Consider the following 22,631-nt stretch of genomic DNA (forward strand, 5'->3'; position numbering starts at 1 on the left):
CTGGGGGTGCTGGGAGGTGGGCGAGCGGGGGTCCCGCTGTGCCTGCAGGGTGGAGGCAGCGAGGAGCGCGGGGTGTGTCGCTGGAGGCTGGGGTGGCTGGGAGCTGCCTGCTTCATCCCCAAGGTTTCTGGAGCAGAGCAAGGGTGCACAGAGCCGGCTGTGGAGATGGAGTCTCCTGCCGCTGCTGCATCTCCCATGGGTGCGGCGCAGGATGGGAGGAAACAGGGCTGTTGTGGTGGGGCTTGGCTTCAGCTCCCCCGTTAAGCGTTTGAGAACCAAATCAGTGAGAGGCCCCTTGCTGTGCCTCAGTTCCTCTCACAGCAGGGCTGGGGGGAGCAGTGGTGGGGTCTGGCTGTGTCCTGGGGTCACTACTGGCCCGTGGTGGGGTGAAGTGTCACATTTCACACTGGCTTTGCCCCCGTGCAGGGCCATCCCCGGGGGCAGCAGGGGCTTCTCCCCGGGCAGCCGCACTGGGAGCACTCCCTGGGTTTGTGCTGCCCCCCTCCCCTCTTTCTGGAACTCGGCACTCAGAGCAGCGATGCTTTTGATGCTGATGCCAAGGCTGAACTCGTTACGTGGATATTTTTATATCAGACTCCAGTGGGAAAGCAGCCAATTGTGTTGCCCTTTCACCCAAGGAAAACTGTGGCATCCATCTGCCACGCAGGGAGGGGGCATGGCCGGGCCCTGGCGAGGGGGGCCGGGCCAGGGCTGTGCCACTGGCCCGCTGGGCGACCTTGGGCAAGTTGCTCTGCCTCTCCATGCCTCAGTTTCCCCATCTGTAAAATGGGGATAATAATACTGCTCTACCTCACGGGGTGGTTGTGAGGCTTCCGTGGCTAATGTTGAGACCCTGGGATGAGGGGTGCCACAGAAAGCCAGAGGGTCTTTGTGAGTGGACTCAGGCAACCCAGCCCCCTTCCCAAGCATGTGAGACACGAAGTGAAAGAGCTGATTCTACAGCTGAGGTTGACAATGTCCTTTACATTGTGACTTCTTCCCCATTTCTCCTATTTGTGGGTGTCTGACAGTGAAGCTGCAGGACAGGCAGCTCCCCATCCCCACTCTAGTTTGGGAATCACAGCTGAGCCAGGACTTCCCTGGCTGCAGGGGCTTGTGCCCTGACAGAGGTGCCAGAGTGGGAGGCAGGCGAGGATGTGGTGGGCCAGGAGAGCAAGGAAAGGCTGGGTGCTGCCTTCTCTGGAGACACTGGTGTGGAAGGCAACTCGGAGCCTTTGCCAGGTGCACAGCAGGCTGATCACCCCAGGCTGGGCTCAGTGGCACCCACTCGAGCAGGGCTGTGTGCTGGGACAGGGGACAGGTACCGGCACCTGGCCCCGGGCAGGTTCCCTTGGCTGCTGATCAGACGTGGGAGTCGGGATCCTGGTCCCCTCCCTGAGGGTCTGTGGGACCCTCAGGCAAGTCACTTCTCTGTGCTTCATTTTCCCCATGTGTGAAGCGGGGGCAGGGAGGCTGAGCTCCCTCCCAGGAGGTGTGAGGTGCCCTGCATGGCTGTGCCGTGACCCCGGGGCGGAGGTGCTCCGGTGCCTGGTGCTGTGCCTGGTGCTGTGACCTGCCACATGTGCGAGCCCAGGAGGAGGCCTGAGACCTCCCAGTCACCCCGAGAGAACCCCCGGCCCGTCCTTGGAGGAGCCCTCCCGTGGGAGAGGACAGCGAGGGGAGGGAGGGAGGGAGTTTTTTTAAAGAACTATTTTTAGCTGTCCTAACCTGTTGGCCTTTTTTTAGCCGGTGTGTGTGGACGCAGTTCCACTTCCTGCCGGATATGCAATGCTGCACTATGCATGGATTACTCCTCTGGCTTGATGGAAAAAGTCCACATAAGCAGTTTTTTGGAATGTAACTCCGTAGGCACACGGGTGCTGCACGCAGGGCAGGGACTCCGGGGGAGCGGGCTGCCTCGGGGGCTTGTGCCAGCACCAGCAGAGTCCCTGCTGTCCCTGGGGCTTTGGGGGGTCTGCAGAGGCTTTCCAGGGCACACCGGGGGGGTTGTGCTGCCACAGACATGGATGTGTATGAGCATTTATAAATCTGCGTGGGAGACACCTGCGTGTAAACACAGGATGTGTGTGCGACAGGCTGCGTGATGACTTACAGCACATTTTTGCACTGTAGAGGTTTAGTTAGCTTTGCCCTGAATGAAATAAAGTTTATGTTTACTAGAGAAGCTCGCTGTGGTTTGGGTTGCTGTGGGTGTCTTGTTTAGGTCTGTGAGGGGACTGGACAAAGCCAGCCCTGGGAGCGAGAAGGACAAAGCGTTCGGAGGCCGCGTGAAAAAACAAACCCTTTCCTTTAATGGGGACGTGGGGATACTCTACAACACAAACATCATCTCTCTCTGTATAACAGGAGTGAGCTGACAGCAGCTTCGCCCCCCAGGAGCCATCCTGCCACAGCGGGGTCAGCACAGGGCAATAAATTAATCTTTCTCCGGAAGGGAGTTCGAGCCGGTCAGATTCCTTTGTGGTATCGGTGGCCGTCGCTCCGAGGCTTTTCCTCCTTGGCTGGGCTCTGGCGCCCTAAACCACAGCTGCCAGCGAGGGTTTGGGAGGCTCAGCTCACCTCCCACGGCTGGAGATCCGTGTCTTGGAGCCGAGACAGCCAAGGGTAAAAGGATGGGGAGGGAGGTTTGGGGGGAGAAGCGACCTGTTCCGGCAGGTCTCAGAGCTCCGACTGCAAGGAGAGAGAGGGAGGGAAGAGACTGAAAGCTCTGAAAGGGCAGCCAAAACCAGGAGGAAAACAGCTGTGTCCTTAAGGAGACAGCTCAGCTGAAGGGGGCTGCCTTTCCCCCCAAAAGCTGTGCCCAGAGCAGTGGAGGCGGCAGAAGGACTGACCCTGCGGACGGTGTAGATCCAGTCGAGGTAGGCACGGACGCTGGTGTAGACGCCAGGCGTGCTGGGGGTGCCGCAGCCCTGGCCCCAGCTGACGATGCCCACCACCTGCCAGTGCCCACCCGAGTACAGGAGGGGCCCGCCGCTGTCCCCCTGCCAAGGACAGACCCTCTGAGGGGGGCTCAGGAGGCCCCTCCATCCCCAGCACCCGTTTCCCACCACAGCTTTCCCCTCCAAGGGGCCGTGTCATGGGTGGGTGCAGACCCACCCCCCCCTCTTCCCAGCCCAGGCCCCCCACCTGGCAGGTGTCCACCCCGCCCTGGGGCAGGCCGGCACACAGCATCCTGTCGGTCACCTCCCCGTGGTAGGCGGCCAGGTTACAGCTCTGCTCGTCTATGAGCTCCACCTCCGCCTGCTGCAGGCGCTCCGACAGCTTCCCTGCGGGACAAGGGGCTGCTCAGGGGGACCCCGGGGGAGGAGAGAGCCCACCGGCAGTGCCCCCATCATCCCGTGCAGTCCAGCTCACCGTGCTCCTCCGTGTAGCCCCAGCCTATCACCCACAGGGGCGTGCCCGGCACCAGCTCCTCGTCGAAATAGGGCAGGCAGATGGGCCTGGTGCTGTCTGGAAGGGAGATGGCTGGGGGTGCTCGCAGGGAAGGGGCCCAGACTGGCTGGGGCCACCCACCCTCCAGGCACTCCACTCCCAGCCCTGCTGCTCGGTGCCAACAGAGGACCCTCGGGCCTCCTGCCCCGAGCAGGGCTCACCTGAGACGTGCAGGGGAGAGCGCAGCTTCACCAGGGCGATGTCGTTGTCCTTGGGGGATGCGGGGGTCACCTCGGCCAGGAACACCTTCTCCACGGCGGAGGTGGCGGTGCTGGAGAGGAGGTCGGAGCCGGCCTTCACGCGCCAGCTCTGGACGATGGGGTTGTTCCTGAGCACAGACAGCTCTGTCACTGCTCATCCCTCTGCGGGGACAGGCAGCAGAGCCCTGCCTGCACGCTGCCCAGCCCGGCATCACACCGAGGGCGCAGATGTGTTAATTACACGTGTGTTCATTGACATTTAATCAACACGCGGCCCAAACCCGGCGGGACTCAGCCTGGGGAGGTGCCGACTCACTTGAAGCAGTGCGCGGCCGTCAGGACCCAGCCGGGGTCGATGATGCTGCCCCCGCAGATGTGCTCCTTCCTGTACTGCAGACTGACCTGCCACGGCCACGCCTCGATGGCAGCCGGGCTCCCGCCCAGCACTCGGGGCGTGCGGATGCTCTGCCCGCAGTCTGAGGGCGTGGGGGGCAAAGGGACACGTTAGGAGGGACAGGGGGGCAAAGGGACACGTTAGGAGGGACAGGGTGAGCAGGGGACGAGGGTCTGGCACCTCCCAGGGAGGGAAGCGTGGCTGGGGTGCCTCACCCCACGACACTGCCATCGCCCCTCGTCCCCAGGCTTGCTGGAAGCCATCCCCTGCCTGCTCCAGCCCACCAGGGGGATTGGTTTATTCATCAGCAGAAGTAGACCCATCCAGGCAAGCTGGGTAAGTCTCCCTCAGGTGTTCCATTTCTGGGAGGTTTGCACTTGGCTTAACGAGGTTAGCGGTAATTAAATCCAACTTTCCTCGTGCAAACGCTGCGGGAAGTGGGGAGGGAGAGGGCCGGGAGCAAGTCATGGTACTTACTGGAACAAAAGAGCGAAACAACCAATCCAGAGAGGCATTTCCTGGAAGAAGGAGGGAAAGGGCTGGATTGGGTGGGGGACAAGCCCAGGTTGCACTCCCCCTCGGGGCTCAGCGGCCACTCCCCACACGGTGCGCACTCACCCGCCCGGCTCCAGCACCTGGAGGCTCCCGTTGTTCAGCACGACCTCGCGGGGGGGCAGGGGCTGCCCTGTGCCCACCTCCACCCCCTGGAAAGTGGGGGTGCTGAAAGACACGGAGGGCACGGGTCAGCAAAGGCAGCCAGGTGTGCTACCAGTGGGACACAGGGATTGGGAGGGGGCAGGCACTGGTGCCTGAGCATCTCAGGAGCCTGGATCCCATGGGAGAAATGGGTTCCTTGGGATGGAGCTTCGTGACATCTGCAAGGATGCAACTGTGCAGCACCCACAGCCCCAGCCAAGAGCTGCTGTCCCAGGCTACAAAGGGGCCCTGTGCCCACCCCTGCCCAGGTGAGTTATGTTGGCTGCTCTGGTGAGGGCAGTGGTGCTGGAGGGTGAGGAGGAGGTGAGGGACAAGAGCAGGGCAGGGTGCCCATGGGCTGGGAGCAGAGCAGGGCACACTGAGCACAACACTCTGCTTCCATGGGAGGCTGCCAGGGCTCTGAGCCAGCTCCTGTGTGGTGAGGATGGACTGTAAGCACTAGTGCAGAGCTCTGAGTGCTCTACAGGTGACCAGAGCCCCACTCCAACAGAGCTTTTATGGGAGAGGCACAGATAAAGCAGTGGGGTGAGGCGTGGGGAAAGCAGCCTGTACCTCCTGTAGCCCATCTGCTCACAGGCTGCCTTGGCCAGCACCAGGTCGAAGTGGTCGTGGCAGACACAGGACCAGGCTCTGGTGTTCCTGTTGAGCACCTGCAGGATGGATCTGTCTTTGGAAACGCGGGCTGGAGGCAGACACAAAGTCAGCTTCTGGCTGGCTTTAGCAGGAGAGCACTCCAGAGTTCTCACGGGGTGTCCTGCACTCACCCCCCGCCGGTGGCCCCTCAGGGACCCACTGGGGACAGTTGGCCTCGTCCTCGCCCTGCAGACAGTCCACCTGCCCGTCACACACCCGCTGCAGCGGCACCAGCTTCAGGGGCTGCTTGCAGAACAGGTAGTGGTGATCCAGGTAAACCTTGACTGGAGGGAAAGGGGGGCTCAGCACAGAGCTCCGGCTGCTGGGCGGGCTCAGGGCTGGCACAGGGGGTGCCCAGCAAAGAGCTGGGCCCAGAGATGTGTTTGCTGAGCTGTGGCCATGCGAGAGGAGAGGGAGGGGGCACCGGGAGCCGTACCCAGGAAGCCGATGGCCACCAGGCAGGCGAGGGTGAGCACCGCGGCCAGGACCAGGACGCCGACCAGCTTGAAGGACTCCAGCCTCCTCGAGGATTTGTGTCTCGTGCTGGGCCCTGCAAGGCAGAGGAGCGTGGCCCTGCATGGCCGGGCTCAGCCCGGCACCCCTCACCCCCAGCCCCCCCAGGAGTTACCTCTGCCGTTCAGCCGCTCCGAGGCTGAGTCCTGCAAAGCAGAGGGGAGAACCAGTCACTGCAGGCAGGAGGGATGAGCAGGGAAACTGCCCCAGCCTCCATCCAGCTTCAGAGCTGCTGGGGATGCGTCCTGGTGTGACAACCAACTGGTGTCACAACCAACTGGTGTCACCCGGGGTCACCTGCAGTGTTGTTCCCACAGACACCACCTGTGCAATTCCAGTAAGTGGCTGTTAATGTTACAGGCTTAAAAATGTCACAGGTGTTACAAAAGAGGCACTTTCTGATGTGCCAAGAAACCCTGAGTCAAAATACACATGCCTGCAGGGCTGTGGCAGGCAGGCAGGCATGTCACGACAGGGGGGTTATATCCTCAGTAGGGTCAGATGGCAGGAGACAAAGCCTGAGCGCTCCCCGACAGGCCCCTGGAGCACTGCAGGAACCATCCCATGGGAGCCAGCGCTCCCAGGGCGGGCAGGGAGGGAGTGCAGGCTGTGCTGCTGCTAGGACACGCAGTAAACACAGCCCAGCAGCAGCCAGGGCTGGAGCCCTGATGAATCAGGCATTGATCCACTTGATCTCCTCACAATTACCCTCCCGCACCAGCTTCTCGTGGGAGACCTGCAGGAGGGCACGTCCTGTGACCCTGTCCTCAGTCAGAGGGCTGGTGCTGGGCAAAGCCCAGAGCCCCTTTGGGGGGCTCCAGGTGGGCATGGTGTGAGCCTGTTGCCCTGTTTTGCAGCAGTATTGGTGCTGTGCTATTGAACAGCAGCGTGTGGAATGGTGTTCCTGCTCTGCTGAGGCTGGTCCCTTCCAGTGAGCCAGCCCCAGTAAGCTCTTGTCCTTTGCTGTTGCTTCTGGACTCTGCCACGACAGGTAAGAGAAGTTTTTTGCATGGACAGAGGTAAGGAAGATTAAATCCGCTGTGATAAACCCACAGATCCAGGAGGGTTTGGGGTTTTGGAAGCCTTTGCTCCCTGTGCCATCTCAGGGCTTGGAGGCTGGGACTTAGAAGAGCGTTACAGTGGGACTGGGCAGGTGGGTGAGGGTCTGTCCTCCATCTCAGGGCAGGTTAGAGCAGAGGTGAGCCCTCCCTCCCTGGGTCACTGCAGCAGGGCATGCTTAGCCATGCACACAGCATCTGCCAGCAGGATTTTGCAGGCGAGTGCCAAGCCATTATTGCTGGGCTAACGTGCACAGGCAGCTTGGGTTGATGTGCTGCTCGCTTGGCTCAGCCAGGACATGTCTCCTCCCCAACATGTCCCTGCTCCGTGGCTTGGGCTGCCGATTTTGGGAACAAGAAGTGACCTTTGCAGGTGAGGATCCCTCCTGGTGCTGTGGGCATGTGGCTGTGCCCCAGCATGCCAACGTCTGGCTCCTTTGAGGAAATGCCAGCGGCTTTTCTCCAAACAGCTGAGCTCAGCTGGCACCCCTGCCAGGTCTAGGAAGGTTGTGCCAAATTCCCCACCCCTGGGTGGGCTCTGATCAGCTCCCCGGGGAGCAGGGCCTGGCTCCTGGTGGCAGGGAGTGGGAGGGCAGGGTAGGAAGGGGAACATGCATCCTGCACCTCCCATCCGTGCTGCCCTTCCAGAGCTGCTCCTCTGCAGCTCCTGGTGCCTGCAGGAGCCCCGGGGGTTCTGTGGTGCTGCAGGTACACCCTGCAGTGCAGCCAGCCCAGGGCATGTGGGGCTGGTCCTTCCTTCCTCATGCTGACCTCCTGTGTCACCGAGGGCCCGGGCTGGGCAGGACCTGGATAATGGCATCCTAACGGTTCCCAGTGGGAATGCTCCCAGGCCTCGATGGATCCTCCAGCCTCCCCAGCTGAGGGGCACTGCAGTGGCAGTGCTGCCCCTGCCTGTCCCCAGGCTGCCCATACTTGTCCCCATCACGTCATCCAGGCTCCTTTCTGAGGCAGCTGTGCAGGTCTGGGGCAGATGCAGTTGGGATAAGAGATTATTGTTTTGTTTTGTTTTGTTGCATTTTCTTCAGTCCACAAACCTCCTCTGTTTCAAAGGGTTTCACATCTTGGAGCTGCTCAGAGCTGTCTCTCCATGACTCCTCTAAAGCCCATGCTATGGGCAAGAGCTGTGCTGGTTAAATCCAAAGCAAGGCAAGAGCTGAGCCCACTCCTGCGTGGAGTGCAGGCACATGATTTCCTGGAGAACCCAAGGCTACCGTAACTAATTGAGCTCCCTTGCCGTGTTCTCTCAAAGCACTTAATGTCACTGTGGCCATTTTGTGCTCCAGCTGTGCAAATGCCAGCCCAGGAGCTGTGGAGTGCTGATGAACCTCTTCACCCACACCATCCAGGGGGCTGCAGGGTGTGCTGAGCCGAGCTTCTTCCCTCCCTCAGGAGCAGGTGGGATGTTCCTCCACAAAGCCAAGCTTCCCAGGGTGATTGGATTCCGAGGCTGACTCCTTGGCTGTGGGGATGTAACCCGTGGGTGTGTGTAGCTGTTGCTGCCGTGCAGGGGGCGAGCTGCCCACCCTGGAGGGGAGGATGTCCTGGTGTGTTGCTGGTGGAGGGTTTGAAGGTGCTCAGCGAGCTGGGTTGTACCTGTCTGCCCTCTTGGGGAAGCCTTTCCCTCCTAGGGAGGGACTGCATGCCAGGTTGGGGTTTGGTGGCCGTGGCTTTGCTGGCAAAGGGCACTGCAGGCAGCGAGAGTGTCCCCAAACAGAGGGACCTGCAGTGCCACAGTGGGAGCGGAACTGCAGGACAGGGGGGCCTGGCTCTCATCCAGGTGGTGCACAAGAACCAGAACATTCTCGGGAGGGGTGAGACTCCAGAAGGGCCTGTTCCCCTTGTCATGCAGACTGCAAGGCACACTGCCCTGTCCGTCTGCTTCCCGGGCTGGGAGAGGGCCAAGGCACGCCAGAGAAACGTGGGAGTGAGAGCTCGGGGGGTACCAAGGACCCATATCCACCAGCCACAGTGGTGTGCTGAGAGATGCAGGTAAAACCCTGCCTTGCCTGGATGCTGCTGGGGCTGGGGAGCAGCAGCTTTTTGAGTTTGGGCTGCCCCTTCACCGGTGAATCTCTCCTGGCACTGCCAGGCTGGGAGCGCGGTGGGACACGGGCTGTGCGGGGAACCAGGGGCTGGGGGCAGAGCTGTCAGTGACTCACCATGTTCATGCAGCTCCAGCGTGGTCCTTCTGCCTGCAGAAACCCAGCCAATTCCAGAGAATCCCAGAATATCCTCCCGTGCAGGGTGCAGGTGCCCCGATGTGCCGGAGCCGGGGCCGGCGATGCTCCCGCACCCCTGTGCCTGCTCCCTGTGCCCGCCCTGCGCTCACACTGGGGCAGGACCGCCCCAGCACTCCTTAAAACCCACAAGGGGAGTTGTGAAACAGGAATTATGGTTTGTATTGTAATACAACACCGGTCTATCAGCACACCATCACCTGCTGTAATCTCCTGAGCATCTGCCACTGGGGGGTGACTCACCCGCAGGGCTGCTGTCACCAAATAGCTTATCAGAAGTGAACGGACTGATTTTTCCTGCTCCTCCTGACGATAAGGGGATCCGCGGCCATCCCGCTCTTTGTCTGACTCTTCCGCGTTGCACGGGGTTGTTTTTGCACCGAGGGTTTGGTAGGTGGAGGAGGAAAGGAGGAGAGTTTGTGCACGAGGTCACCTGGCTCTGGGGTCACTCGGTCTGTGTGTCCCCAGGTGACGGCTGGCACTGCTGGGGGGAAGGTAAAGGTGAAGAAAGTGGGTGTTCGAGGAAGGTTATCCTGAGGCTGAGGATCCAGCCCCCTCAGGAGGGGTGGGGACCTGGGCTGGCTGTGCCCACAGCTCCCGTCCCCGTGGTCCATGTGATGCCCAGAGACTGTGGGATGGAGGGTGGGCAGTGGCACTGGCAGGTCCAGCTGGGGGGTGGCTGTGTTGCTGTGAGAGATTTCAGCTTGAAAACCACCCTCCCTGGGTTTAGGGGCTGCATCAGTGGGCAGCTGGGCAGAGCTTGGGTCTCTGGTGTTCCACGGTGGGTCCTGAGAGCCTTCCCAGAGCATCCCAGTGCCAGCCCCGCTGCCCTGGAAGGGAGAGCAGCCCAGGAGCATCCGTGGGGAGGGAAGTGGCATGGCAGGAGCGGCCCTTCCTCCTTTGAGGTTAGCAAGGCTTTGAGGAAGCAGCTGAGGTTTGCAGATGTTATGTCACAGCTCTGGGCACCTTCGGGGCTTTGCTTCCTGGAGTGCGGCTGCATTTCCAGCCCTTCCCTGGCCTCCTGCACCCAGAGCCCTGCCATGACGCAGATTTCTGGGCATCCTGGCCCTGTTGGGGTCAGGCAGGGGTCAAGGCAGGGCTGGCCCAGGGCTCTGTGTGGCCATCAGTGTCCCCAAGCCACTCGTGCACACACATCATCCCTGTCCTCTCCTGTCCGGCAAGGAGTGGTCCCATCCTCTCCCTGTGAGCTGGGCACTGCCAGGACCTGGGGGTCTGCAGTGACCACTGTCCCCTCTGCATCCTGCTGGCTCTGCATCCCTGCAGGCCCCAGGCATTGCCCCTGCTCTTGCCACTGAGATGCTCACCCTGGGGAGGGCTCTGGGGCTCGACTCTGCCCTGGCCACCCTATGCCACTGGCAATGGGGTATGGTAGAGGCTGGGCCTGGCAAGGTGGCACAAACCGGGAAGGAATTCTGTCTCTGGCTGCCCAGTTTCCAGCTGTTAATTGTTATCCCTGTTTGTCACTTCTCCCTGCAGCCACAGGAGGTGTTTTCCCTCTTTCCACCAGCAGGAGTTGACTTCCCACCTGACCCTGTGGTTCGGGACTTTGAGAAGATGATCTCATACAGCTGTAAGTGCATCATCTTGGGCATCTGACTGGGGGCAGCTTCTGGGGGACGCCCTGCCCCCCTGGGGTCCTGCACAGGGCCATAACCTTTGTGGGTATCCCCAAGTGCCCAAGCCCCTGCTGCCCTCCTGGCTACTGGTCTTTGCCAGGAGGTGTTTGCCAAAGGACAGGGCCACTCAGGCACCTTGCTACCTGTGTACAGGGTGTCCTTGTCCCTCAGGCTCCCAGTGCTCCCAGTTCAGCCTCTTGCAGCAGTGGGAGGGCAGAGCTGCCCACACAGGCGGGCATCATGCCCACCCCAGGGGGTGGGGAGGCTGGGCTGGGCACCGGGATGTGCCGTCTGCCGTGTCTGCCGGAGCTCCTCTGCTTTCTCCCCGGGAACCAGTTGGACCAGTGGGCGAGGACCGGTGCCTGGGCTGGCTGCAGTGGGGGCGGTGAGGCAGCTGTGTCACCGGGACAGGAGGGCAGGGGCAGGACGTGCCAGGCTCCAGCGCACACGGGGCTCTGCTGTGACAGCTCCAGCCCGGGACAGCCACGAGCAGCTCCTGCGCCTGACACCGGGAGATGGACCCCCGGAGAGGTGAGTGGGGGGCCTTTTTCTCCCCTCACGGGGCAGCGGTGGGATGGTTCATGGCATGGGCAGTGTTTTGGTGACCTTCCTCCCCTCTGCTGTCCGGGAGCTGGGGCTGGGGCTCACCTGCTGTAGTGGCTCTGCCTCCAGCAGCGCTGCTCAGAGCCATCCCTCTGGGATGTGGGGATGTGTGTGAGGGTGTCTGCTCCCCAGGGTGAGGGCAGGGATGCCTCCCACACACGGCACGGGGCAGGGCCTGGGCACGAAGCCATCATCCTCCCACTGGCAGTGGGCGTGGGGACAGGGCAGTTTCGGCAGCCACCTGATTCAGGGAGGCTGTTGCACCACGTCCCTCCTGCCCTGCAGCTCCTGCACATGAGTCACGGCTGTAGCAGCTCCTCACCTCACCCCTGCCGGGACCTGGGGCTCCAGCTCATCCCTGCCCCAGCTGGAGCAGGAGGCACTGGCTGCCCGTGTACCCCTCTCCAGGCAGGAGGGCCTGGTGGAAAGGAGGGCAGGGCATGTTGCTCCTGCTGCTCTGCCGTGGAACCCGGGTGCTCACACGTCTGTGGCTCCCGGATCCCATCAGGTGGAGCAAGTGCTGCGGGTTGCAGGATGACCCGGGACCTTGCTCACTATGCAAACACTGTGACCACAGGGGAAATGTGCTCACTCCACTGGCATCTGCCTAAATTTAGCTGCTGTTAGGTCATCCCTTTCCGCTGCCTCCTCTCTGCAGGCTCTGCAAGGCGCAGGATCCGTCCCCGTGCCCTGCACTGCGGGGCTGGCCGTGCTGAGGGGCAGTGCCCAAACCCCCTGTGCCCTCCTGGGCAACCATCACCCAGAGCTGTCAGCAGAGAAGTGGATTCTCAGCAGCTCTGCTGTGCTGGGCACCTCGATGACAATCCTGGGATCGTTGGCTGGTGCTGGACTTCGCCAGCCCCTGTGACATGGAAGGGAGGGATGGAGTGGTGCAGAGCCCCAGAGTGGTCCTGCACAGCCCCTTCCATGTCCCCGCACAGCCCCTTCCGTGCCCCGTCCCAGCCCAGCCCTGGCAGCAGGAGGCTGCTCGCCCTGACAAGTGCATCCTCTAGAGGGAACTGCCAGCCCAGAAATGGGTCTGCGCGGCTGTGCAGGGCTGGCTGAGGGGATGGATGGCTCCCGGGGCAGCTGGACGAGGTGCTTCACCCCACGAGGGTGTGAGTGGGACCAGAAGTGGGGATACAGCGTTGTCAGGGTGGCCAGCTCCCTCCCCAGTCACCATCCCGCCTGCCAGCTCTCCTGGGGACAGCAGAGGTGGTGGCTGTGTGACCAAGTCTCCATCACAGGGCTTTGGGGGTGGCAGAAATCTCGGTGCCACAGCCCTCAAGAGCCTCGTGGTGTGTAGCCCTTCCCTGCTGTAGGGACAGCACAGGGTGGAAGGTCACATCCCAGCTGGGGATGATCAGAACCCCCAGCCTCCCAGAGGTGTTTGTCTGCAGAGCCCTTTCTCCCTCTGCTTTGCAGGGCAAGAGCCCGTCAGCGTGATCGGGGCTGTGCTGGGCATCGGGCTGGCCTTGCTGATCCTGGTGGTTTTCAGCTACACCTTCATCCGCTGGTACCAGAGGGGCCAGCGCTGGCACCGTGAGTGTGGGGGGACAGGTGGTGACAGGGCAGGGAGGGCTCAAAGGACAGGCCTGCAGGGTCTGGGGAGCACCCCTGACCTTTGCTGGCCCCTGGGCAGTTGGGGAAGCCTACGTGCAGGGAGCTCTGGGGTGAGCTGGGGACATGCAGAGGCGAGGAGGGGGATGCACACTGATGTCCTGGTGCTGTCCCACTGCCTGTCCTGCCTGTCCCCGTGCTGCCACACAGGCTCACAGCGAGGTAAAGGTGGTTTTGTGGCACCACGTGGCTCTGACACCTCTCCCTCCTCCTCCTCCTGCCTCTCCAGGGCCTGACTTTGTCTTCAACCTCTACCACACGCGGTGAGTGGTGCCGTGGGGGGACCTGGGGTGTGCTGGCTGCTCCCTTTGCACGGTGCTGAGGTGTCACAAGCCCTCACCAGTCCCCAATCCACCACGTCCTGCAGTTTGCAGGCGCTGCCTCCCCAGGATGGCTGTTCTGGGGGTCTCCACGGGGATAGTCCCCACCCTGTAGGTGGCAGGGGCTGGAGGGGGACGGGCAGCTTGCTGACATCTCTGCTTTCCCCACAGTGGGGTGGGGTCACTGGCAGTGGAGCTGCTGCCCCCGTTCAGCATCAGTGGCTCTCTGGACACCACAGGCAGTGGCTACGAGCCCTTCCACACCCGGGGGCTGTGAGGAGGGGGCTGGGCTGCTGAGCAGGTAGGACATCACTCTGTGGTGGGTGTGGGGTCCCCAGCAATGGGTGTCCCCCAGCACAGCCTGTGGGTGCCTCTGTGAGGAGCCCAGGGGGGGTGAGAATGCTGTGCCCCAAAGCCTCCCTGCTGCCTCGTAGCCCCTGGGCATCGCAGCTTTCCCTGGGACAGTCCCAAAGATTTTCCAGCAGAAATCCTGTGGCTGTGGGGCCAAAGGGGCTTTCCTCAGGCTCTGTTTTTTGTTCCCCCTGGAAAGGCTTTGGTTTGTGTTTCCTTCCCCACTGTCCTTGGGCTGGGCTGGAACACGTGGGGAGGGACAAAGGGGGCTGGGGCTGGAGCCCTGGTGCTCCTGCACCGCTTCCTCTCGCTGCCCCTCACACCCCCCGTCCAGCACCAACCAAAAAAAGCAACCAAAACCAGCCGGGGGGAACTCCTCTGTTTTCACTTCTGTAAAAAACAGCCCCTGACTGTGCTGCATTTCTACTGAAATGGAAATGGTACAGTTTCTGCTTTTAAAAAAAGCTTCACAGGATCACACGACAGCTGGGGTTGGAAGGGACCTCTGGAGACCACCTGGTCCAAACTGCCACCTGGAAGTACAACACAGGAGTGCATCCAGGAGGATTTTGAATGCCTCCAGAGAGGGAGACTCCAGACTCTCCCTGGGCAGCTCCTCCCTCTGCTCCACAGCCACAGCTCTCTTGCTGTCCTTCCCTGGCCATGGGCAGCACAGGAGGTGCCTGGGACTGGCACTGGCACAGCCTCCCCTTGCTTGGGATGGAGGAATAGGAATCCCAGGCTCCCTCAGCACTCATCCCCGAGAAAACAGCCACCTTCCCCACGGCTCAGAGACCCTCCAGCCCTCGGGACCAGCCACCTGCATGCCCAGGAGACCTGGGACTGTGAGTGCAGGGCACTAGTTAAGGAGGACAGCCAGGAGCCCCAGAACTGGGGGGGCTGGGTTTGTGCAACTGTGGAAAATGCTGTGAAGAAATGGGAAGTCTGCTCCAGGCCCCCCTCCTCACTCCAGTATCTGGACCAATGTGGGAGTTTGTCCCCAGTAGTGCAAACAAACATCTCAGAAAGCCCCTGTGAGGTTTGTCTTGATTTTTTTGTACCAGTTGCCTTCAGTCTCAGCAGAGCAAGTGGCTGTGGAAGTGCCCAGAGCATGAGAGCAGCCGTGGGGAAGGTGCTGTGGCCACAGAGAGGGGCCCTGTGGGGCTGGCAGGGACTGGGGGCTTTGGGAGCATTTCTTTGCAAACTTTTCTCATAAGGAAAATGAAGAGAAACTCGTGAGTCCCCGTGGCTGTGTGTTGGGAAACCAGTGAAGACAGAGTGGGATTTCCAGGCAGTCGGAGGGACTCTCGGCTACCAAAGGCAAGCCCTGTGGTCTGCAGCTTTCTGGCCAACTCCTGGGTTTGATTGAGAGGAGAGCTCTGGCTGCTCATGGAGCCCCAGGTGCTGGGAGCTGGAGCCCTTGGTGGTGAGCAGGAACTGCCAGTGCTCAGCACGGCGCAGGATCCGCCCGCGGAGCTTGACGTCAGCGGCGATTAAAAGAAAAACCAAAAAAAATCATGCTTAGTTTTGATGACTCCGTTTTCCAGAGGAAGTTGAAAAAAAAAAAAAAAAGAAAAAGAAAGCAAGCAGAAAGCTCCAGCCCCCAAAATACACAGAGGCAGAAGAGCTGGGGTCGGTGGAGGGGCAGGAGGGGGTGCACAGTGCCCTCCACGGCTGGGCCCCCGCGGGACGCAGGGACTGAGCTCACGGGTGAGTAGCGCAACTTCAGATGTAACAAAAGGCAACCTGGCGATGATCAGCCCCCTCCTCCTGCCTGCAGTGACTCATGCTTTCACCTGAAAAACATGCTCCCCGAGGAAGGTTTCCACCAGCAGTTTTCATGGGACTATCCCACCGTGAAGGTTCTTGGAAACTGAGTGACTCTCTGGAAAAACTTCCCTGCGATCTGGCAGCAAAGTGTGTAGCCCATGGTGAGTTTTTCCATCTCTTGCTGTTTCCATTCTGACAGTAACTATTCACAGAATCAATTACGTTGGAAAAGACCTCTGAGGTCATCAGATCTAACCTATGACCAAACACCACCATGTCAACAAGCCCGTGGCACTAAGTGCCACATTCAGTCTTGCCTGGTTTCCCCAGCCCCTGGGTTTGATTTGTTCTGCTCTGCCCTGAGGTTCTCCTGTCCTTCCCCACGTGAGGTGAAGGCACGTTGCCCTTTGCTGCCGGGGAATGTCCGTATGGGAGAACGGAAAGCGCAGCTTGACCTTAGGAGAGGATGAACAGACAAACAGCCCAAATAAATAACACCACATCTTTGTATTTACAAATTAAATAGAATAAATAATGTCTGTGTACAGCAGGGGCAGAACATGGCCCATAGTGTGAGCAGGGCTGGCCTGGCTCGTTCTGTATCCCGTAACCCATCAGAGGCAGCCAGCACCCCGGGGCTCTGCCAGAGGGGCTGGATACCACAGGGTCTCTGTAGGGTCAGGGAAGTCCCTCGCTCCCTCCACGTGAGGTCAGCCAGGGAGGGAGCCCTGTGCTCCCAGCAGCAGGGTGGCTGATGTCAGCTGCCCTCTGCTCCCAGTGTCTGTGTTGTGAAAGGTCTGGATGTCATCGGAGGATGTCACCGGAGCTGTGGACGTCAGCTGGAGGAGCCCAGTGCTGGCCAGAGGAAGGGGGAAGTGGAATCACAGAGCTGGCCCCAGCCCCAAGGGTGGCCCTGTGCCTCATGCTGGGCTGCTGAGGAGGGCAGACAAGACAGGATCATCCTTGGGAAGCATCCTGGTGCGTATCCTTGAGCCTCTCCAGCGCGGTCCATCCCTGTCTCTCGTTAGCTGCACACCAGAGACCAGCTGGAGGGACACACTGGGGGCTGTCCACACAGTCCTGGGGCCAAAGCAGCCCCAGCAGTAGCTGAGCGGGAGCTCCTGGGATGTGTCTCGGCCCGGCACCGCTTGGTTTGGTGTGTTAACATTCAGGGGGTGGCAGTAGCTTATTAAGTGGCTGCTCCCCACGGGCAGTGGGTAGAAGAGGTAGTAGTGTCAGCGTGCAGGGCTGGCAGTACCTGCCCCCCAGCCTGGGGACAGCTCACAGGCGGCTGTCCTTGCTGTCCCCACTGAGCAGGCTCAGGGGGTTCACTGGCAGCGTGAGCCAGTCCGTGCTGAGGCTGGAGCTGAGGGGCAGCGTTCCCAGGACGTCAGTGTTGAAGATGCTCAGGTCGAAGGGAGCTTTCAGGAGCTCAGGGCCAGCTTTGGAGACCAAAGGAACACTTGGAGCCCCCCAGCTCAGCAGAGTGGGGGCTAGGGGTGCCACCTGGCTGGAAAAGTCCAAGGAAGGGGCTCCCCATGGAGCAAGGTCCTGTGTGTGGCCACGGGGACGCTCTGGAGAGGACTGCTTCAAATACCCTTTGGACACAGCCAGCTGGGAGCACTCAACATCCAGCACGAGGTCAGTGCCCTGCCCAGGCCCTTCACAGCCCGAGAGGGGCATTCCCTGGGCCGGGCCCTGCCTTGGCTCCACCGAGCCCTTGCACTGCTGCAGGTACCCGTGGAACTGCACGTCCTCCTGCCCGCTGGCAGGGCAGAGGGCTGGCCCCCCCTGGCTGCTGTTCCCGCTGCTGGAGGAGCACGTGGGACCAGGGCAGGTGCTCTCCAAGCCCACACCACTGTCATCTCCAGTGGGCAGCTGCCGCCTGTAGCCCTGGGGCTCGGGGCCCACGGAGCAGCTCAGTGAGGAGGAGGAGGAGGGGACGTGCAGGCAGATGCCGCTGTCGGTGCTTCTGCCGCTGTTGTCTCTGCTCTCCACGGGTCCCTGCAGGCACAGCCGGTCCTCGGGCCACACTGGGAGCCTCCAGCCCTGCTCCAGGGGCACCTGGGCTGTGCTGGTGCTGCTGTCCAGCTGGGGCTCCTTCTGGCACAGGAAGAGCTGCTGGATGGGGTCGGTGTTCAGGCTGCCCAAGGACGGGGGCTCATGCTCCACCCAGAGCGAGCTCTGCTTCATGAAGGACTTCTGAGAGGGAGGGAAAGAAGGGAGTGAGCCATGCTTTGTCCCTTTTGTCGCTGGCCACTCCCAGCGCTCCCTAAGCTTGTGCCTGCACCTCCGTGCCAGCCACAAAAGGTGCCTTACCAGGACAGATGGTTTCCTCATGGGTTTCTTTATGTAGGTGTGCACCAGCAGAGCCCCCAGGATCCCCAACAGCACAATGAAGCAGGGGCTGAGGATGCTCGGGAGAAGCTCCAGAGCTCCTGCAAGAGAGGACGTGTCCAGGTGAGGGGGACAGGCAGTGTCCAAAGTGCACAGAGCGGCTGTCCTGGCATGGACCCCCATGTTCCCAGGGCAAGGAGGCTGAGGAGGGTCTGCATCCCTCCCTCCCCAGGGTCCCCACTCACTGTCTCTCTGGGCGGTGGTGACACACTGCTCGTCGGTGCGCGTGGCGGGGACGGGCCGGTTGGTCACACTGGGCTCCACGCTCAGGCAGTACTCGGTGTCCCAGAGCAGGTCCCTGAGGGTGAACTCTGCCCTGGTCTCCACCACTTCAAACTGCAACAAGGAGAGCACAGGCTGGTACCTGAGAGCCCCCAGCTCCTGCAGCAGGGCTGGTTCCCCTTCTTTTCTCTCCCCTCCTCCCCTGTCCCCTGGGGATGGAACATCTTCCCTCCCCGGCTGATGGCAGCTAGGCCCAAAATCCCAAGAGCTGGGGAAGCTGCTGCAATAAAACATGCAGAGAAACCTCTCTGCTGTGTCGTGGCTCTGAGAAGCCTCAAAATTTAGTTTTACAGAAGACTGTGCTTTAACAATGTGTTTTTTCCACTCGAGCAGCACTGCGTGGGACAGGTGGGGAGCGCACGGGAGCAGCAACTCATCTCACCGTCTTGTTGTCCTTCGTCCTCCTGGCGTACACCCGGTACTGCCTCATGTGCTCGTGGATGTCCTCGTACCTCACAGTGAGGTTCCCAGTCTGGAAGAGCAGCTGCAGCTGCACGTGGATGGTGTTGCCCCTCACGGACAGGCTCTGGCCCGACAGGCGCAGGCTGGCTGGAAGCAAGCCAGTCGGAAGAGCACGTTAGGGCTGTCCCTCGCAGCCCGTGCCACCCATCCTCGTTTTGTGCCATCCTATCCCGCAGCCTGCCTGCCCTCCAGGAAGGTACAGAGGGAAATATCCCCGCTCTCATTCATCCCACAGTTCTTCCCAAGCCGTTTGGCACCCTAACCTCACCATCCTCAGAGCCTCCTGCCCCCGGTCGAGGTGAAGGCAGACCCCAACCTACCGTCCTGTGGGGAGAAGACGTTGGTCCTTTGCCACGAGGACGTGTGGTTCCCAGACACGGCCCTGACGCGGGCGTAGTAGCGCCTGTTGGGATCCAGGGTGTAGTAGGTGAGGTCGCAGGATTGCCCCGAGGACTTGGTGCACTCCGGGACGGCCGTCCAGGGGATTTTCGTGCCGTAGCTGCAGGAGAAGCACGGGGGGGTGGTGAGAGCCGTGTGGGCAGCGCAGGGACTCAGCTGTCCCTGCTGCTGGAGTCGGATGGCAGGCAGGGATCAATCAGCCCACTGTGCCCCCGTGGCTGCACTCACACTTTGTACTCCACGTCGTAGCAGACGTCGCCAGGGTGGCCGTGTCCCGGCTCCCACCGCAGCACGTGCCACGCGGTCTCGGCAGCGAAGCGCACGCGCCGGGGGCTCGCCAGCCCCTCACCTGCGGGACCCACGGTGGGTGTTGGGTGAGGCTGCACGGCCCCCATCCCGCTGGTGCCCACGGGATGTCCTCCTGGAGCCTCGCCCCGCGTTAAGTGCTGACCGCCCGAAATGTGTAAGGACTTTCCTGGATTTCTTTGTCCAGATTTCAGCGTTTGCTCATCCCCATCTTCCCCTTCCGCTGTCTTTGGGCAGAGCCCAGCTCAGCCCAGCCAGGAGGCTCCCCGAGCTTTTCTGCCCCAAGCAAGGAGCTGTGTTTGCATCCCCAACCCCCTGCCATTGGCCATGGGGGCTCCGTCTGGACTCAGCTTTCTCGCAGCTGTGTTTGGACTCTGCTTTCCTGTTTTGCTCATCTCCTGCCTGCATGAAAGAGGCTGTTTTCACACCTTCTGCCTGATTTCGGTACTGTCACCTGGCAGCAAAGCCTCGGTTCGATAACATCTGCCCCCACCACCCCCCCTCACACAGGTTTCCCTGGTAGCCGCTGTCTGCCGGCGAACACCGAGCCCAGCAGCGGCCGAGGTCCCTCATCCCCCATCACAGCGATGGGGACAAGCGAGGCTGGGGACTCAAGAGCCTTTGGACCCCGACCAGCAACGAAAGGCAAGTGGCAAGCGGGGAGCCCTGGCCGTGTCTTGCTCCAAAGCGCCGGTCTGAGCACCCAGTGATGGTGTTCAAGCTGTGGCTCCGACCTGCTCCCTGCCTGCCTCCCCCATCCCGGTGTGAGCAGCCCCCCCGGAGCCGTGCAGATGAGCAGGGAGGTTATCACCGGGGGGCCGGGGTAAGAGACTCACCGTGCGTGTGCCGGGCGAGGAGCAGGGCCAGGCACAGCGCCAGGGCGGTGGCGGAGGGGCCCATGGCAGCTCAGCATCCTCCGTGGCAGCAGGATGAGTGCGCTGCCGAGCTCTGCCCCGGCGGGTGCCGAGCGCCTGTTTTTCCCCGGGGCTTGGCTCAGTGACGTCTCGGAGGCGTTCACAGAGCGGGAGGAAAGTCGCTGTGCAGATACTTCCACTTTTTTTTTTTTTTTTTTTTTTTCGCTGTCCGCCCACTCACCCCCAGCCAATGCCTCAGCCCCGCGCTGGGCATTTCCAACAGCAGACTTAAAGGAAGAATTTTGGGGGCTTTTCTGAGCAAAATGGTGCAGTGCTGAGAAAGGCACATACAAGTACAAGATGTTTCTGCCTTTACTGCTTTGTTATGAAATGAGATGTTAAAGGCACAGCATAGGTGAGTGTTAGCACTGAGGGTGACCTGTCTCAGGGATTTCACAGAGCACAGCACCGTGTCCTGTCCTGCCAGCAGCTAAATCCAGCCAGGTTCCATCCAGCCCTGGAGCCCCAGGAGAGGGTTCTGGCTCTCCCTTCCTTCGGGCTCAGCCTGTGCCCTCCTGTTTCTTTCCCTGTGTATGGGGCTGAGTGACAATTTCTGGGCTATTCTGTGTGCTGCAAACACCTACACACACCTGAGGTCCAGTGTGGCAGAGGGGCTGTCACTGTCCCCGGGGCTCTGGGAGTCTCCAGGTATGGCCATGACTCACGTGGCTGTGGGATCTGGCCCCACAGTGGTGTCCTGCCTGTCTGGTGATGCTGGGACCTGAATTACCCCCCAGAGGGCTGTGAGTCCTCTGCTTTGCCTCCTGGCAGGTGGGATAACAGGAGAGCTTGCTTGAGGGTTTTCCTGGGTTCCTCATGTGATGGGGAGTGATTCACCACGAGAAGAGGAATTTCCCGCCAGGGAATAAGTGGAAAGGACGCAGATGAAAAGAGTAAGGGAAACCAAAAGTGCTCTGGACAGGCTCAGAGAGCATCGTGTCAGGCCTGGCTTGGTGGGCACAGAGGTGCAGGACCTCAGGTTCCTCCTTGAAGAATCATCTTAAGTGCCTTAAGTGGAAGATCTGTGCTGTTTTCCCTGACTTGTCCTCCCTGCTAAAGGCCAAGGGTTTCCACAAACCCACAGCCTGGCCAGAGCACCAGCAGCAGATCCCCTCCCTGCCCTGGGTTTATTCCCCAGTCCTTGGCAGATCAACTGCTGTCCTGTCACTCTGCTATCAGCTGCTGAGTCAGATCTGGCAGCCACTGAACTTAGGAGTCCTGAGATGAAGCACAGCCCATCCCACACAAAGCCACAGCTTGTGTTTTGTGTAAAATAATGACAATGAAAAGCAACAGGACCAAAAACGAGGGAAGAGGGAGCTTTGTGGAAAAGATAACCTGGGGCTGGTCCTGGGGGTGAGGCAGTTCAGAGCCTTGGGAGAAGGGGTTGGCGATTTAGGGGAAAATGAAACAGGCTGAGGAGAAGTGAAAGTTCTGCAGAAGACAGGGATGGTGAGTGACGCAGGACTCGGGCTGGCACCTGAGCTGCTGCACGGTGGGCAGTATGACCTGTGGCTGACCATGAAATACCTCCTGGTGGACACATGGCAGAGAAACCCAGGCCAGGGACAGCTGGGTCTGAGCTTCCTTAGCCCGTGTGCCTCGGGAAGTTTTCCCAGGCTGACAGAGGGGTCAGGCAGTGATGCTGCCCTGTTCAGAGCAGGGCTGGGGCCGGAGGGCTGGGTCTGCACAGCCCTGCTGCAGGACAGGAGCAGAGCAATCCTCTTGCCTTCCCAATTGCCTCGTGCCTGGAGGTTGGAGCGGAGCGCGGAGGAGCCGCCGGGCTCTGCCGGGCTGGTGGAGCCGGCCCTGGCCGTGTGTGCCATTATCACCTCTGTGCTAGCTGGGAGGCCAGGAGGGTGCTGCAGGGCTCACAGGAGCAGTTACCAGCAGGCAAGGGTGAGGATTTCACCCGGGAGGTGTTGTGCTGGCTGACATTTACCATCAGGCTGCCGGGGTCAGGCCAGACACGCTGTTCTCTGTAGGTGGCTTTGTAGAAACACCGGCAAGCAGTGAATGATTCCTGGAGTTGTCACCTGGAGCTGCTTTCTGAAAATCCCTTTTTGAAGAGGGTATGTCAGCTCCTGGGGACATGGCTGGCTGGCTCAGGGCTGTCTGGGGATGCAGCTCAGTGCTTGGCCAGCCCCAGCACCCAGCAGGCACAGCCTGCACAGGCACAGAGGAACCACAAAAGGCAAAGAAGAAACCCCCAAACCCACTTCTGCCTGTGAAAACTGCAGAGGAGTGTGCTGTGGAGAGAGGGCTGCCTCAGAAACCCCCCTGGAAGACAGGATTCCCAGAATAGGAGGGCATAGTGGGATCCAGCACAGGCTTTTCAGCCTTG

At 60.9% G+C, this 22,631-nt stretch overlaps 3 protein-coding genes and 1 long non-coding RNA gene across 4 annotated transcripts; 2 read left to right on the top strand and 2 right to left on the bottom strand.

The window, feature by feature from the left end:
- Positions 1 to 66: 66 nt before the first annotated feature.
- LOC114056280 lies at positions 67 to 18,782 on the top strand. Its single transcript, XR_003570972.1, has 3 exons — positions 67 to 600; positions 9,635 to 9,641; positions 18,771 to 18,782. It is a non-coding gene; the product is annotated as an uncharacterized LOC114056280 (long non-coding RNA).
- Positions 2,290 to 9,544, bottom strand: TMPRSS4 (transmembrane serine protease 4). The gene is made up of 13 exons (XM_027881319.1): positions 9,149 to 9,544; positions 6,026 to 6,056; positions 5,834 to 5,947; positions 5,529 to 5,681; positions 5,317 to 5,446; positions 4,666 to 4,767; positions 4,525 to 4,565; positions 3,970 to 4,129; positions 3,615 to 3,781; positions 3,376 to 3,471; positions 3,148 to 3,287; positions 2,853 to 3,002; positions 2,290 to 2,691 (listed from the first exon to the last, which is right to left on the bottom strand). Exons 1-13 carry the CDS (start codon positions 9,155 to 9,157, stop codon positions 2,680 to 2,682), a joined length of 1,305 nt encoding a protein of 434 aa, XP_027737120.1. The 5' UTR covers positions 9,158 to 9,544; the 3' UTR covers positions 2,290 to 2,679.
- On the top strand, positions 11,199 to 14,904 carry SMIM35 (small integral membrane protein 35). Its single transcript, XM_027881331.1, has 5 exons — positions 11,199 to 11,394; positions 12,892 to 13,008; positions 13,316 to 13,349; positions 13,578 to 13,707; positions 14,223 to 14,904. Exons 1-4 carry the CDS (start codon positions 11,379 to 11,381, stop codon positions 13,681 to 13,683), a joined length of 273 nt encoding a protein of 90 aa, XP_027737132.1. The 5' UTR covers positions 11,199 to 11,378; the 3' UTR covers positions 13,684 to 13,707; positions 14,223 to 14,904.
- Positions 16,434 to 20,419, bottom strand: IL10RA (interleukin 10 receptor subunit alpha). The gene is made up of 7 exons (XM_027881332.1): positions 20,210 to 20,419; positions 19,296 to 19,416; positions 18,989 to 19,167; positions 18,589 to 18,755; positions 18,110 to 18,260; positions 17,847 to 17,965; positions 16,434 to 17,729 (listed from the first exon to the last, which is right to left on the bottom strand). Exons 1-7 carry the CDS (start codon positions 20,271 to 20,273, stop codon positions 16,809 to 16,811), a joined length of 1,722 nt encoding a protein of 573 aa, XP_027737133.1. The 5' UTR covers positions 20,274 to 20,419; the 3' UTR covers positions 16,434 to 16,808.
- Between the last annotated feature and the right edge of the window lie 2,212 nt (positions 20,420 to 22,631).

The sequence above is a fragment of the Empidonax traillii genome, unplaced genomic scaffold, assembly GCF_003031625.1.
Source record: "Empidonax traillii isolate 1590-97213 ecotype Southwest subspecies unplaced genomic scaffold, ASM303162v1 scaffold87:size1256882, whole genome shotgun sequence".
Taxonomy (NCBI): Eukaryota; Metazoa; Chordata; class Aves; order Passeriformes; family Tyrannidae; genus Empidonax; species Empidonax traillii.